Consider the following 17,156-nt stretch of genomic DNA (forward strand, 5'->3'; position numbering starts at 1 on the left):
TTCTTAATGGTACATTTTTTCTCTTTCAAACTTACGATGCATATGCGATCATGAGTTGTGTCTCTGGTGACCACCTCATGGGTACTAATGCGACCCAGGAGAACCATGGGAGATTGGCATGTGTATCCATTCCCTCCTTCAACCCATCTTTTTTCCATCCCTTTTATTTCACCGAGATGTCCACTTCTTTTGAACTCAAATCTTTCAATATCCCTTTTCACACTGTCGACGCTCTCTCTGCTGAGTTTAACACTGAGATACTCATTTATCTCTCTAGTGATGTCATGGAAGTCTCTCATTAGATTTTCTTGCTTGATGATGAGACTTTCTGCTTTCGTGCATGCATCTCGGATATCGGTAGCTAACTCCTTAAGACCTGACAACAGTTTGGTCTTGCACGCTTTCAGTCCCCACTCCACCCAGTCTATCTGCTCCACAAGCTGACACTGCTTGTCCTGAATTTTCTGGAGTTTCTTCTCTGCTTCTTCTCTAGTCTGTTTCACTCGCTCGTTTCGCTTTTCATTTGCCTTCTTGATCTCCTCATCCCACTCGGCATTGATTCTCTCCTCCATCTGGTCTCGGTCTTTATTGACTTTCGTTTTCTCTTCTTTGGCAGCAGTGGACACTTGTTCCCTAATCGCGGTTAAACGTACGGACATTTGTTTGGCATGATATTTTATCTCGTCACCGTTTCGTTACAGTTCGTGGCCTCTAATTTTAGCATCTCGTATGAGATCAGCAAGTCGTTCTTCCCTGTCCTTTCTCAGATCATCAATGTCATCCCTTTGGCACGCTGTGTGATACGAGGTTAGGGCGCACACGAGACAAATTGGATATTGATGAGTGACGCAGAACAGTTCCCCTTCCTTTTCAGCGTGCTTCATACAAGGCCATTTCATTTTCACTGCCTGGTGCCCAGTGGCACAATTATTAGGGCACAGGTTTTTCTGGATCTCGGGTCGAAAGGAAACTTCGGCAGGCCCCATTTTAGACTGGCGCCCATCACATTTTGTAGTATCTGCTGGACTGAAAGCAGCCATGGTGATGAATCGATGCAGTGGGACTACCGCAGAAACTGATCCACCTGCATACATAATGAGCCGAGAAAATATACAAAGAGCATTAAGTTTCAGTTTCAGTTTATTCAGCACCAAAAACTAAACATATATCGAAAATACATAACTCATTAATTCATAAAAATACACATATTACATAATATGACCAGGCTTTCTAAGGGCCCCTTTCGGAGCCAGCCTTGTGAGTATAGGGCCATAATTATATACTAAATGCGATTAAACATATATATTTTACAATGAGACAAGCTAGACCACATGAATGATGAAGACCATAAATACGTATTTATATATATATATATATATATATATAAATACGTATATATTAATGTATATATATATATTATATATATATATTATATAAATATATATATAAATATATATTATATATAAATACGTATATATTAATGTATATATATATATTATATATATATATATTATATTATATATGTATATGTATATATTATATGTATATATAAATACGTATATATTGATGGACAATGATTGTCCATCATTGTCTTTGCACTGACGAAGGTCTGAGGCAGACCGAAAATTTTGTAATAAAATTTTTTTGTAATCGTTGGATCCATGGCGTACTTGAGACTCTTTCTTCTTATATATATATATATATATATATATATATATATATACATATATATATATATATACACACATCCACACTACACAGAACACACGTGACAACACATGTATGTAAATGGGCACTGAATTGATCAGTGTTTAGGTAGTAGCCATGATAAAAGAAATCATGGGCGTACATACTCGAACAGGATTCGAACCTATGACCTCCTGATCTATGCGGACAGGCGTCATCTCCACCAGACCATCGAACTTTCGCCCGACAGCAAGTGTTCTAAATCCTTATGGCATGCAGCGGGTACTGCGTACAATAAGTTATTATTATTCAAATTCATGAAATTCTTCCGTCGGCATGATTTTTCATTGCAAATAATTGACAAATTGCCCTACATCGACGTAAATAGGCACTTATTAATCACTGTTTTAGTAGTAGCTATGATGAAAGAAATCATGGGCGTACATACTCCAGCAGGATTCGAATCTATGACCTCCTGATCTATACGGACAGGCGTCATCTCCACTAGACCACCGAACCTTCGCCCGACAGCAAGTGTGGGTTCTAATCCTGATAGCACATAGCGGGTACTGCGTAATTATTCAAATTCATGAAATTTTTCCGTCGAGATGCTTTTTTCATTGCAACTGATTGACAAATTGCCCTACATCGACGTAAAGAGGCACTGAATGCTATATGGAACATATCTTGCTCCTGATTATCTATGTATAGGCATTGATATGTGTGATATGCAAATTATATGTTTTATGCATAGATACAGTTTGTCTGTTTAGATGAATCATTTTCTTTTTACCCATGGAACAAACATTCCAGTTAAGAACTTGTACTACAAAATGCAGTACTTCAAAAAAAAAAAATTTTTTTCAAAAATACACATTTTCACACACGAACTTGGATGATTTTATGCAAATTTCAGATTTCTTTGCATAGATATAATATCAAATTGTGCATAAGTTGCCTCCACATATTCTTTGAAATATACTTCTACCTAATTAGACATTTTTCTATGGGATTCATTACATATCTTTAATCTTTTTTTAAATATTATTTTGAACATTCGATTCGGTAAACCATGAAATACTCCTGCAGAAAATGACATCCTATGGAATAAAAGGGGTTGAACTCATATGGTTTACAAATTATCTCTCAAACCGCCAGCAAAAAACAACAGTTGGGGATACTGCGTCAACTTGGGGTACAATACTGTCAGGGGTACCGCAGGGCTCAATCCTCGGACCCCTACTGTTCACCATAATGGTAAATGACTTACCCAGTGTCACCTTCAAGAGCAAGGTCATAATGTATGCTGACGATACTGTTCTAATATACAGTGCTAAGCATGTAGATGAACTTGAATTTCATCTAAATAAAGATTTAGATCTTGTTAACAACTGGGTACAAGAAAATGGCCTCACACTTAACCCTAGTAAGACACAATTTATGATTTTCGGAACGCCTCAAAAACTAGCTGCTATCCCAAATCTCGTCAACATAAAGCTGGAGAGCCACACACTCTCGCAAGTAAAGTCCTACAAATATCTTGGGGTACACTTAGACCCGGCTCTTAACTGGAAGGAACATGTATATCATACAAGTAAGAAAATAAGTTCCAGATTAAGTTTGATGAGTCGTCTGAAAACATCCCTACCTCTGAATTCACTAAAACTTCTTGCAAACTCCTTAGTTCTCCCATTGTTTGACTACTGCAGCGTCGCCTGGTCAAAATGTCCCTCTACTACGAAAGATATTATTGTGAGACAACACAAACGAATGGCCAGAATAGTCTTAGGGGTAGACACACGTACATCTACTGACTACGTACTAAGTCAACTAAACTGGACCACGATAGAGGATAGGTGGAAGCTTCAAAGGTGCAAACTGGTTTATAGGGCACTAAATGGGGACGCTCCAGAGTATCTGTCACTCTTGTTTCAGAAAGTTTGTAATACACACAACTACCAGACTAGATCAGCAGTCTCTGACGGGCTAATAGTAACTAGAACTCGAACTAATGCTGGGAAACAGTCTTTTTCACACACCGGAGCACTTGAATGGAACAGTTTACCAACAAACTTAAGGCATGCCCCATCTAAACATTCTTTCTCAGCCCAATTCTGGAGGGCACTCCACTGTGCCCAAGTATAGTTCTGTCGTTGTTGTTGTTGTTTTTTTTTCTGTTCTTTCTTTCTGAGGTAGGGAAATTTAAGGATATGAGGATGTAATGTGTTGTATAATATTTGTTAAATTTTGAGCCTTTAATTTATATCTGTATACAGTATATTAAGATATATACAGATTTGATACTGCAAATTTGATTTTGATGTTGGTATTGTATGATTATCATGTGTTTATTTGTATGTATGTGTTCATGCAGGGCCTCCAAGAACAACAGTGTTTAACCCACTGATGGAGCCACCCTGTGAAAATAAAACATATAAATAAATAAATAAATAAATAAATAAATCATATAAATTATGGCTTATTTGCATAATGCATATTGCGTCTCGTTGAATGAAAAAAAAAATTGAATTGTCCCAGAAAACATCCGTGCCAAATGGGTCATTGTACTAAAAATGCAGCGTTTATCCCCTTAACAGCCTACATTATTATTGTATATCATTTCATTCTCTAAACATCTCCTTTGTCGAATCCGTGCAAACAAGGCCGCGCAGCTTCTCTTGGCATCAACTGCGAGTACGATCGGATGAGGGCGCTTCTATTATTCTATTTCGGAGGTTTACCTGTAGTTTGAATTTGAAAAGCGAAATTAAGTTGTCAACCGCCGAATTTTCTACTTAGCTCTTGATGAACAAAGCGGAAAGTAAGAATGGCTAAGATTGCTATCTTTGTAGTTTCTACCTATCTAGAAACAATTTTCTTTGACTGGTTCCAATTTCACTTTCAGGAAGAACCAAACATCTCTACAAAATTGGACGGACGTCTCATCGTGTTTTGTGTTTTGTGCCTCGAATTAAAAAAAAAAAAGAAAAGAAAGAATTGTGAAGGACAATATCAGGGCTTTAATTAATGGTATTGTTTTCGAAGTTCCGGCAGACACGACTGAGACATGATTACAGAGCTCACTGTCTGCTCTGTCTTCTCGAGTCATTCTCACAGCTCAACCATACCATCTGTATGGGCAACACTCGCGATAGATGCGCCTCGAATACACAACACCCTGCCTTTCCAATTCTTTATTTCCGCATGGCCCATCAGAAATCGACCTACCCCCCACCCCCGACTACGTCATGCTTCCTTCATGACTATATATACATGATGACATCAACAATTCGCCTGGGTCACGACTTGCGCAACGCGCAAACTGCCGTTGAATGTTACCCTGCCCTGAATGTTTTAATGGCTTATCTTCAATCGATGTTGTCGTGGACTGCTTCACATAGTTGAAACCATGAGGTGCTACTTATTTGACTTTCTTTAGTTTTGATATGTAAGATGCACAGGCAAGGTCGATTTATGATTGGGCTGGGAGAGCGAATACCGTTTCAGTGACAACAATAATACAGGGTTGATAGCAATTTGTCTTCCGGTACGCTCCGGAGACTGCCAGGTGATTATAATAGTAATCATATCGATCACATTCGACATCCGATTTCTGTCAGGAACGAATAAAGTTTCACCTGTCTCTTACCTGATGAGGTGGCAGTCTCTTGCTTTTCCCTCTTAAATCTATTAACTTGCGTGCGTGCAGTATGCGTATGTGTGTCTGAGTACGTGATTGTGGTCGCCTTCTTTTCTGGGGACCTACCCCCACAAGCATCTGTTTTTCTGTAGGTTCCCCAGCACGTTATCTTCATTATCCCGTATAGATATGACGGAGGCACTCTAGACTGATTTAAATCCATTCTGTAACATGAAATACTATTCAAAGTCTGTATAACTCTGAATATTCAAATATTTATTATTGTACTTTGGATCTTTTGGAAATTTATCCTCTAGTGATTGGCTGAAAGAGCTTCACGTGATTATAGGTATTTTCAGCTATGTCAGAATGTTGGCATGTTTGACACTCCATGGCGTACTATCTGCAAAATGATGTCACTTTTATGACGCCCACCAGACGGCATTTTGCAAATAGCATACTATTTGTAAAATAATGTCACAAAGCAATTATCCTGTGACATCGCAAAGCAATTCTGACATCGCGCGCTGCTTCGTACCGTCACTCTGTGATACCACAATGTAAAAATTTCTAACAAAACAATCGTGACATCCCAAAGCAATTTGCAATACGGTCAGTGTAGGATCCCTCCACAACATCGCATCCACCAGACCACTTCTCGCCTCGCATTTCCCCTTCATTTGTTTAGATTTTTGACCCAAAATATAAAATAAATATACTCTGTCTAATTTCGATTTTCTGGTTCAAACTATAGGCCTCGGTGCCTCCAAAAGTACTATTCACTTCGGGGATGCGCCTCTCAGTGAATAGTACTATTTTGGAGTCACCTCTGCACATAGTTTTAACCAGCAACTATATCAAGGCAAAGTATGTGTAGGCCTATCGTATGCGTCGATCTCTATAATACGGATGTATGTTACAAATACTGAATGAAATGAAATGAAAAATGAAATGAAACCCACACTGTGACCTGCAATCACAGGTCGTTATATAATTTCTTTGGCTCTTAATTTTTTTCTTAATTTTCAGGCCCATGGCTGCAAAAAAAAAAAAAAAAATGATCATCATAATGAAATAGGACAGTGATTGCCCCTCATTTTGAAACGTCACAAGAAATAAGGCAGTGAATTCTTCTCAACATAATAGCGTTAATGAAACCGACGAAATTTTGCCACAGCGCAAAATAAAAAGCAACATCGGCGAGCAATGCCTCTGGCAATATCAATGCCTGAATGCCAAGACAGTTAGTGACAGTGATGAAGGATAAATTTCACAAGCTTCAAGTTGCTTAAAGGGATTGTATAGTTTTGGTTGAGACCTAATTTCAGGTTTCTAACATTTTTTGGTGAGATAATGAGAAACCTCTTATGAAATATGAAAGAGCATGTAATTCTATGAGGAATTCAATGTTTATTTGATGAAAATTGATTTTGAAATGGCTGAGATATCTAATAAAGAGCAATTGTAATAAAGTGTGGGACCCACACTTTATTACGATTGCTTTATTTTACTTTGTTTTTGGATGTTTCAGTCATTCCAAACCCGATTTTCATCAAATAAACTTTGAATTCCTCTTAAAATGGTATGCTCTGTACTATATCATAAGTGTTTTCTTGGTATCTCGTAAAAAGTTTAAAGCCCAATTTTCATCTCCACCAATACTGTACCATCCCTTTAACTACACGCAGCCGCTGTGAGCGGTCTGGTCGGGCTACAAGTTGCTGTAGGTTTATAACTGGACAATAACAAGTTGAACAACAACAACAACAACAAAACAGTTGAAAGATGATAATGAATAGTGAAGTGATCCATTACAAAGACGCTATACAATGATACTAAAGAGGCTCAAAAGATGAGCTATAATCATGTGTGCTTACCTTCATATCTGAGTTTTAACAGAGAGATTAACCAAGGATGGGAAACATATAACTTCATGCGACACTGAGCACGTTAGCTCCGTGGTTAGACCAAAATGACCCATATCAATAAAAAGGGTGTGATTCCAACCCAACGTATATAATACAGATTATGCGAAGATACGTACGCTCAAGTTAGTATGCGCTCCAACTTTTTCGTATAGCTTTTACTCTGTAGCAATACGAAGACAGGACTGGTACCGAATGCGAATGACGCAATCGGCAACAAGGTGTAACTAAAGTGAAGCAATGAGTGTGGGGAATCCCCGAAATCCCGCAGCGAACGCTCTAAAAACATAGGGCAGCATTTACAATACAAAGCATGTATTCAAATTCATTAAATTCTTCCGTCGAGATGTTTTCATTGCAATTGATTGACAAATTGCCCTAAATGGACGTAGTATGGCTTTGCTTCGCGAACGAAGATTTAAGGAAGTCCACGTCTGCTGCAGGCTCGAAAGTGACTGATGAGTCCGATGCGGGACAGGCAGGCACGGTTGCAGCGGTTGCACGGGAAAGTCGGTTGGTCGATGTTGGGTGTTGGGTTTTTCCTCTGTTGTCTTTTTCTGTTGAGTCGGGCCCTGCGATCATCCTCGAAGGCGGCTGTTGCTCGTCGAACAGTAAGGCGCCAAGATGTGCGATCAGAGGCGATAGCAGCCCACCGTCGGTGATCGATGTTGCAGGTGCTCAAGGTTTTTTTCAAGCAGTCCTTGTATCTCTTCCTGGGTCCACCTCTGTCTCGGTGTCCAGAAGAGAGCTCACCGTACAGCATGACCTTCGGAAGGCGATGGTCGTCCATTCTCGAGACATGACCAGCCCAGCGCAGTTGAGTTTTCATCAGTGTGGCTTCGATGCTAGTAGTCTCTGCCTGCTCAAGAACTTTGATGTTGGTGATAAAGTCATTCCAGTGGATGTTTAGGATGAAGCGGAGACATCGCTGGTGGAAGCGCTCAAGAAGGCGTAGGTGATGCCGGTAGAGGGCCCATGACTCGGATCCGTACAGGAGAGTTGGTAAGACAACGGCTCTGTACACGCTGATCTTTGTCTGCTTTTTCAGGTGGTTGTTTTTCCAGACTCTGTCGTGCAGTCTACCAAAGGCGCTGCTTGCCTTAGCAAGTCTGTTGTCAATTTCTTTGTCGACTCTTGCGTTTGATGTGATGGTGCTGCCGAGATAAGTAAATTGATCAACTGTTTTGAGTTCTGTTTGCCCTATGGTGATGTGGGGGGACTGGTAATCCTGTCGAGGAGCCGGCTGATGAAGAACCTCGGTTTTCTTCAGGCTTACTTCAAGGCCAAATGCTTTAGCAGTAACTGCGAAGCAGGACGTTAAGCGCTGGAGAGCAGACTCTGAATGAGCAACAAGAGCGGCATCATCTGCGAAGAGTAGCTCACGGACGAGTAGCTCATGCGTCTTGGTGTGAGCTTGCAGACGTCTCAGATTAAATAGACTGCCATCTGTGCGGTACCGGATGTAAACAGCATCTTCGTTATTGAACTCTTCCATGGCTTGTTTGATCATCATACTGAAGAAGATGGTAAACAGGGTCGGTGCAAGAACACAACCTTGCTTTACACCGTTGTCAATTGGGAAGGGTTCGGAGAAATCACTGTTATACCTAACCCGGCCTTGCTGGTTTTCATGCAGTTGGATGATCATATTGAGGAACTTCGGGGGACAACCAAGGCGCTCCAGAATTTGCCAGAGTCCTTTCCTACTCACTGTGTCAAAGGCTTTGGTTAGGTCAACAAAGGTAATGTAAAGTCCCTTGTTTTGTTCCTTGCACTTTTCCTGAAGCTGTCTGAGGGCAAAGACCATGTCAACAGTTCCTCTGTTTGCGCGAAAACCACACTGAGATTCTGGGAGAACACTTTCTGCGACACTAGGCGTTAGTCTATTGAGAAGAATTCGAGCAAGGATTTTTCCCGCAATGGAAAGCAGCGTGATTCCTCTGTAGTTGGTGCACTCTGATTTCTCTCCTCTGTTTTTGTACAGGGTGATGATAATTGCATCCCGAAGATCTTGAGGTAGTTGGCCTTGGTTCCAGCAAAGCGTGAAGAACTCGTGAAGCTTGATGTGTAGGGCTTTTCCACCAGCCTTCCATACCTCTGGGGGAATTCCATCCACACCTGCTGCTTTGCCGATTTTCATTTGTTCAATCGCTTTAAGTGTCTCCTCGAGGGTAGGGAGTTCATCCAGCTCAGGTTTAAAGAGCTGTTGGGGAATCTGGAGCAGGGCAGATTCTTGTACTATGCGGTTGGCACTGAAGAGCGACTGAAAGTGCTCTGACCATCGGGTGAGGATGGAGGTCTTGTCGTTGAGGAGAACTTCGCCGTCTGCGCTACGAAGAGGACTTTGAACTTGGTGTGAGGGACCATAGACACTCTTCAGTGCCTCATAAAAACCCTTCAGGTCGCCAGTGTCGGCACAAAGTTGAGTTTGTTTGGCAAGGTTTGTCCACCACTCATTCTTGATCTCTCGAAGTTTGCGCTGGAGGTGACTGCATGCAAGACGGAAGGCACTTTTTTTCACTGGACAGGATGGATTCGTGAGATGAGCCTGGTGGGCAGATCGCTTCTTAGCAAGTAGCTTTTTGATCTCCTGATTGCTTTCGTCAAACCAATCCTTGTTCTTCCTGGAGGAGAGTCCCAATACCTCTTTGGAGGATTGTTGTATGGCTGATTTCATCCTAGCCCAAAAGACTTCAGGAGAAATGTCCTTGAATTGGTTTTCATCTTCAAGCCTTGTTTGGAGATTCGTCTGAAAATTACATCTCACTTCAGCTGACTGCAGGTAAGCAACATTGAATTTCTTCTGATGGGCCCCTCTGCATTTCAGCTTAGGCTTGAAATGAAGGTTTAACTTGCAGCGAACAAGCCGATGATCAGTGTGGCATTCAGCACTGGGCATAACTCTGGTGTGAAACACGTCACGTTGGTCTCTCCTGCGAACCAGAATGTAGTCCAATAGATGCCAGTGTTTGGACCGGGGGTGCATCCAGGTAGTCTTTAAACTGTCCCTCTGCTGGAAAAGGGTGTGTCACAAATGTATACACAAGTAGTTATGTACATGTTTAATGTATCAAGGCTGTATGCATGGTTGTTTTAATGTGTATGTACACAGGGTAACCAGAATAATGGAGAACATTCTATATGATATAGATATAGTACATACAGGCTGACCAGATCAGTGGAGAATTTTTTTACATGGTATACAATGTAGCTACAGTACATGTATGCATGTGACAGGAAATACATTATAGCTCACTCAATCTAGAATGATTTAACCCATTCCAGAAAATTCTAGGAAGTGCTGGCTGAGTGAGGCACTGCCCTTGTAACCCAATGTGATTGGTAGTTAATTTTGGCAATGATGTTATGCACATATTAGGCAGTGAGTCATCCAGGATTCCTGGAATTTGGACTTGCTAGTATGTTCAGGTATGTGGCCCCAGGTTGGAGAAAATTACAGAATGTACTAGAAAGGGGTGAATGGATAGTATATAAGCAGGAGAAATTCTGAGGTAGGCAGAGTACCCAACACCTCTGCTCTGAGAGTTACGTCACTTCTGGCTCTGAAGCGACTTGTTATAGTCAGTCCTGTGTTACCTGCTGACCTGCTATACAAACTGTGTTTGTGGAGATAAGGCCTGGGAGACATTTTGCCTGCAGAGAATTAATTTGCCTACATTGGAGAGAGACTCCATATTTTAGTGTCAACGGACATTATTACGGCAAAGCTGTGACGGGCTGGATTCTTTGCTGGACATTATAAAGTGAATCATCATTCAACGCATCAACTGGACGTGGTCGTCATAACGTTTGGATTTTGCATGTTTCGCCGTGGCCATACACCTTGTTTATCGTGGACTTTACCCCGGATTTATAAAGTGGATTATTGCAACCAGTGCCTCTGGAGTTACGTTGGAGGAATCATTCATCGGTGCGTCAAGGATCACTCATCTGTGCATCGAACATCGTATCTGGACACTGTCAAAGGATAACTTGCTTTCAAATTTGGCTGTAAGTGATTTCACTACCGATTTATAATTGTTTTTATTGATCATTATTGTACTGATGTGAAAACCGATTACGAGTCTGTACCCACAATATCACTGTTAATAAACCGCCTGAACATTAGTTGATTGTTTCTTTTGTGCGATCATTCTCAGAGTGATTTTGGTCGTAACAAAATTGGGGGCTTGTCCGGGAAGTGAATTTAAAGCCAAAAACTTAGAATTTGGAACGTTCCGGAACCTAGAATATTGGTACAGATATAATATCAGTTGAGTTGATTGTTCAATTGTACATTGTGTGTAATACATGTGACAATGTCAATCAGTACAATGGATGTTCAGGCATTTGTTCAGAGGACAGATTTGTCCCTCAAAGATTTGCAAAGGTTACGCAAATGTGATTTGACCGCTATTGCACAGCATTTAAATGTTGATGTTCCACAAGGTGTAAGAAAGGCAGAAATTCTTGACTTAGTAGCTGGTCACATGGAGCTCAAAGAAGAAATTCACACTTCAGATCAAGCTCAAATTTCAGATCAAACACGGCTTGAGCTTGCTAAATTGCAAATGAAGGAGAGAGAAATGGAAATGAAGGAAAGGGAAAAACAAAGAGAAATGGAAATGAAGGAAAGGGAAAGGGCTAGAGAAATAGAAAGAGAGCAAAGAGCTAAAGAAATGGAAATTAAGAAAAGAGAAATGGAAATGGAAATGCAGAAACTTGAAATGGAGCACCAAATGAAATTGCGTGAGATTGAATTGGCTCATGCACAGATTGTTGAAAATCGTGAAAGGGCTCCTCCTGAATTCGATTTGGCTAGGAACATTCGATTGGTGCCAAAGTTTGAAGAAAATAGAGTTGATGCATATTTTGTGTCATTTGAGAAGGTGGCTAACAGTTTGAACTGGCCACAGGAATTTTGGCCCTTGCTCCTTCAAAGTGTGTTTGTCGGCAAAGCTGCCGATGTGTACTCATCTCTCTCTGAAGAACAATCACGTGACTATGCTACAGTCAAGAAAGCAGTGTTGAATGCTTATGAGTTGGTGCCAGAGGCTTACAGACATAAGTTCAGAAATTCCTACCGCAAACCAGGCCAGACACATGTTGAGTTTGCTCGTGAAAAAGAAATGATGTTTGATAGGTGGTACAGATCCCTGAAAGTGGATCAGGATTTTGATAACCTACGTGAGGTTGTTCTCTTGGAAGAATTCAAAAAGAGTGTTGCTTTCAGTGTGAGGTTGCATCTGGAAGATCACAAGGTGACAAGTTTGCATAAAGCAGCCTTTATGGCTGATGAGTATGAGCTAACTCACAGACATGAAAACAGACCACCTTTCAGAAATTTCTCTGGAAATAGGAGAGGCAAAAATCAGTCGAGCAACCAACAGAATGCTGGTTCAGGAATGTTGTCTGCACCACAGCCTCAATCTGACAAAGGGTCCAGTACAAGTGCAAATGTCATCAGATGTTTTCATTGTCACAAGAAAGGGCACATAAAGTCGCAATGTTGGAAGTTGCAAAATAGTGCAACGAAGGAGGTGGGATTTGTCATGTCAAAAAGTGTCCTACCCGAAAACAGTGTCCCGTTCAGTGAAACACAGGCCATTGAAAGTCGATCTCCCAAATTCAAAGATAGGACTAAGCAGGTGGATGAGAGCTATCGTAGCTTTTTGTTTGATGGTGAGGTGACCCCATGTACTTCTGGTGAGGCAGGTAAACCAGTAGTCATCCTGCGGGATACGGGGGCCTCTCAGTCGTTGATGGTGGAGGGTGGTATGACTTTTCCACCAGATAGTGCAGTGAATGCGAAAGTCTTGATTCAGACTGTTGATGGCAGTTATATGTCAGTACCACTGTATAGAGTGGATTTGAAGTGTGACCTAGTTTCTGGTCCTGTCACTGTTGGAGTTGTTCCTGAGTTGCCCATGGTAGGCATTGACTTCCTGTTGGGGAATGACTTGGCTGGGGATAAGGTGGTTGCGTCTCCAGTTGTTTCGGATAAACCAGTGGTGGTTGCTGAACTGAGCAGTTGCAGGAGGAGTTTCCTGGGATTTTCCCAGATTGTGTTGTGACTAGGTCTCAGGCTCGGAGAGCTGTTCAAGATGATGCGGATTCTGTTGATGTGGAGGAGAATTCCGGTGTTTGGTTGGCAGAAACCTTTTTCGAGGATTTGAATGATGGGGTTGCTGTATGTAATTAGGCTCCGAGGCTAACAGTGATGGGCTGTTTAGCAAGTCTTCCTTGGTTGAAGCACAGCAGGCAGACTCTGAGTTAAAAGGCTTGTCTCAGACGGCGTGTTCTGAGGCTGAGGCTGAAAAGGTCCCTGAGTGCTATTATGTCAAAGATGGCATTTTGATGAGGAAGTGGAGACCTCCCCATAGGCCAGCTGATGAGGATTGGACGGTGGTCCGTCAAGTTGTTGTCCCTCCCTGTTACCGCGGTGAGATCTTGAAGATTGCTCACGAGTTACCAGTTGGCGGCCATTTAGGCGTCAGAAAGACAAAGGATCGGATCATGAGGCATTTCTATTGACCAGGGTTGAATGTGGATGTGGCTGAGTTTTGCAAGACTTGTCACACATGTCAGGTGGCTGGTAAACCACAGCATTCAGTGAAGCCGGCGCCATTGATTCCGATACCTGCGTTTGAAGAACCATTCAGTCGGGTTCTAGTTGACTGTGTTGGACCTTTGCCTAGGACTAGGTCGGGTCATAAGTACCTCTTGACAATCATGGATATGTCTACACGGTTTCCAGAGGCTATCCCATTGCGAAATATCACTACCAAGACTGTGGTAGATGCTCTAGTGCAGTTTTTCACTAGGTATGGGTTGCCCAAGGAAGTGCAGTCTGACCAAGGGTCAAATTTCATGTCAGGCATATTTCAAGAGGTGATGTATCGTTTGGGTGTGAAGCAGCTGAAGTCGTCAGCTTATCATCCCCAATCCCAAGGTGCGTTGGAGCGCTACCACCAGACCCTAAAGACAATGATTAGGGCATTTTGTGAGGAGTATCCCGAGGATTGGGATAAGGGCATCCCTTTCCTGCTGTTCGCAACGAGGGACTCCCCAAATGAGTCGACGGGTTTCAGCCCATTTGAGTTGGTGTACGGTCATGAAGTTAGGGGTCCACTGAAGCTCATCAAAGAGAAATTCATGACTGAGGATGATGAGGTCCACCTACTTGACTATGTGTCAAAGTTTCGTGAAAGGCTTTCAAAGGCTTGTGAGGTAGCTAGGGAACACTTGAAAGTGTCACAAGACTCAATGAAGAGAAAGGCAGACAAAAATGCCAAAGCTCGAACCTTCAAACCAGGTGACAAAGTTCTTGTACTGCTGCCCATACAAGGTGAACCACTGAAAGCCAAGTTCAGTGGCCCATACTGTGTCAAAAGGAAATTCAATGATGTGAACTATGTGATCAGCACACCAGATAGATGCACAGAACAGAGAATGTGTCATGTCAATATGCTGAAAGAGTGCTATGACAGAAAGTCAGTTGGTGTTACATAGGTAGTGGATAGCACAGTAGAATTCAAGGGTGAAAAGTTGTCACCGCATATCACTTACAGTGTATGTGTTTAGCATATTCATTAATGTATGCAAAACAGTTTGGCATGATTAGCTTCGAGAATCCAAGCAAAATCAATGTAAATGGTATCCATGAAAAGAGAACATGGAATTAATGCAGCTATTCAAAAGGCATGTGATATGTGATTATTGTTGCTTGACTTGGATTTTACCTCACATTCGTTGTAAATAACAATGAGAAATTGTGAAGGTAAAAGAAACCCTTGCTACGGCAAGGCTTTCTTTTTCCCATGGGGGATGGTGTCACAAATGTATACACAAGTAGTTATGTACATGTTTAATGTATCAAGGCTGTATGCATGGTTGTTTTAATGTGTATGTACACAGGGTAACCAGAATAATGGAGAACATTCTATATGATATAGATATAGTACATACAGGCTGACCAGATCAGTGGAGAATTTTTTACATGGTATACAATGTAGCTACAGTACATGTATGCATGTGACAGGAAATACATTATAGCTCACTCAATCTAGAATGATTTAACCCATTCCAGAAAATTCTAGGAAGTGCTGGCTGAGTGAGGCACTGCCCTTGTAACCCAATGTGATTGGTAGTTAATTTTGGCAATGATGTTATGCACATATTAGGCAGTGAGTCATCCAGGATTCCTGGAATTTGGACTTGCTAGTATGTTCAGGTATGTGGCCCCAGGTTGGAGAAAATTACAGAATGTACTAGAAAGGGGTGAATGGAAAGTATATAAGCAGGAGAAATTCTGAGGTAGGCAGAGTACCCAACACCTCTGCTCTGAGAGTTACGTCACTTCTGGCTCTGAAGCGACTTGTTATAGTCAGTCCTGTGTTACCTGCTGACCTGCTATACAAACTGTGTTTGTGGAGATAAGGCCTGGGAGACATTTTGCCTGCAGAGAATTAATTTGCCTACATTGGAGAGAGACTTCATATTTTAGTGTCAACGGACATTATTACGGCAAAGCTGTGACGGGCTGGATTCCTTGCTGGACATTATAAAGTGAATCATCATTCAACGCATCAACTGGACGTGGTCGTCATAACGTTTGGATTTTGCATGTTTCGCCGTGGCCATACACCTTGTTTATCGTGGACTTTACCCCGGATTTATAAAGTGGATTATTGCAACCAGTGCCCTGGAGTTACGTTGGAGGAATCATTCATCGGTGCGTCAAGGATCACTCATCTGTGCATCGAACATCGTATCTGGACACTGTCAAAGGATAACTTGCTTTCAAATTTGGCTGTAAGTGATTTCACTACCGATTTATAATTGTTTTTATTGATCATTATTGTACTGATGTGAAAACCGATTACGAGTCTGTACCCACAATATCACTGTTAATAAACCGCCTGAACATTAGTTGATTGTTTCTTTTGTGCGATCATTCTCAGAGTGATTTTGGTCGTAACAGGTGTTTGTGATGACTAGTTGTTGTTCTGTGCAGAACTCCAGCAGGAGGCGTCCGTTGTCGTTGCACTTTCCGACGCCATGTTTACCAAGGATTCCTGACCAGGTTTCTGAGTCTTTCCCAACGCGAGCGTTGAAGTCACCAAGGATGACAACCTTGTCGTCTTCCCGAACTTGTTGGGAGAAGGTGCGCAAATCAGTGTAGAACTTATCCTTTTCGGCTGGTTCCGCCTGAAGGGTTGGGGCATAGACACTGAACAGAGTGATATATTGACCGTTGCGAAGGGAGAGACGCATGGACATAATCCGGTCAGAGTGGCCTGTAGGAAGGTTTTCGAGCCTGGAGGCGATGCAATTCTTGACCATAAAACCAACTCCTGATAGACGTCGTTCACACCGAGGTTTCCCAGACCAGTAGAGTGTGTAGCCCGCACCATGTTCTTGGAGATTACCTTCATCTGCAAGGCGGACTTCGCTGAGAGCAGCTATGTCTATGTCAAGTCTGGAGAGCTCATGAGCGATGAGGGCGGATCGCCGTTCAGGTCTGTGGCCGTCCGTGTCCAACATTGTTCTAACGTTCCAACATGCTAACTTCAGTTTGTGTACACCTTTTGAAGGAGGTGTGACCTTTTTGTTCTGTTTTGTTCGACCGCTTGGAAGATGCCCGTTGGCCGCGGTTAACCAACTAGGTCAGAGGAGACGAGCTTTGGTTAGGCCACCTTTTCTAGGCCCCTCTCCATGCGGAGCAAGCAGTGCTATCCCTAAAAAGGGCTGCTTGGTCGTTCAAGGTGCTGCCGAATGATGCTGTCGTCTCCAGGTCAGCATTAAGCGACCAATATCCCGAACCGCCTGCATGTAGGATTGGAGCTGCGGCTGCCAGTGACATCTTTCACCTGCCGTTTTTGCCCCTTTCCCATCGCTGCAGG

The 17,156-nt window shown here is 42.1% G+C and overlaps 1 protein-coding gene across 1 annotated transcript; it reads right to left on the reverse strand.

Moving 5' to 3' along the window:
* Nucleotides 1-10,098: 10,098 nt before the first annotated feature.
* LOC140242945 (craniofacial development protein 2-like) lies at nt 10,099-16,797 on the reverse strand. Its single transcript, XM_072322688.1, has 2 exons — nt 16,320-16,797; nt 10,099-10,184 (listed from the first exon to the last, which is right to left on the reverse strand). The coding sequence occupies exons 1-2, from the start codon at nt 16,795-16,797 to the stop codon at nt 10,099-10,101; spliced, it is 564 nt and encodes a 187-aa protein (XP_072178789.1).
* Nucleotides 16,798-17,156: the final 359 nt, after the last annotated feature.

Source organism: Diadema setosum, chromosome 19 (genome assembly GCF_964275005.1).
Source record: "Diadema setosum chromosome 19, eeDiaSeto1, whole genome shotgun sequence".
Lineage (NCBI taxonomy): Eukaryota > Metazoa > Echinodermata > Echinoidea > Diadematoida > Diadematidae > Diadema > Diadema setosum.

Coding starts and splice junctions, on each gene's coding strand:
- LOC140242945 (XM_072322688.1), bottom strand. CDS start 16,797: ATGTTGGACACGGACGGCCACAGACCTGAACGGCGATCCGCCCTCATC. Junction 10,185..16,319: donor AACCTGGTCAGGAATCCTTG/GTAAACATGGCG, acceptor TCTGGTTCGCAG/GAGAGACCAACGTGACGTGT.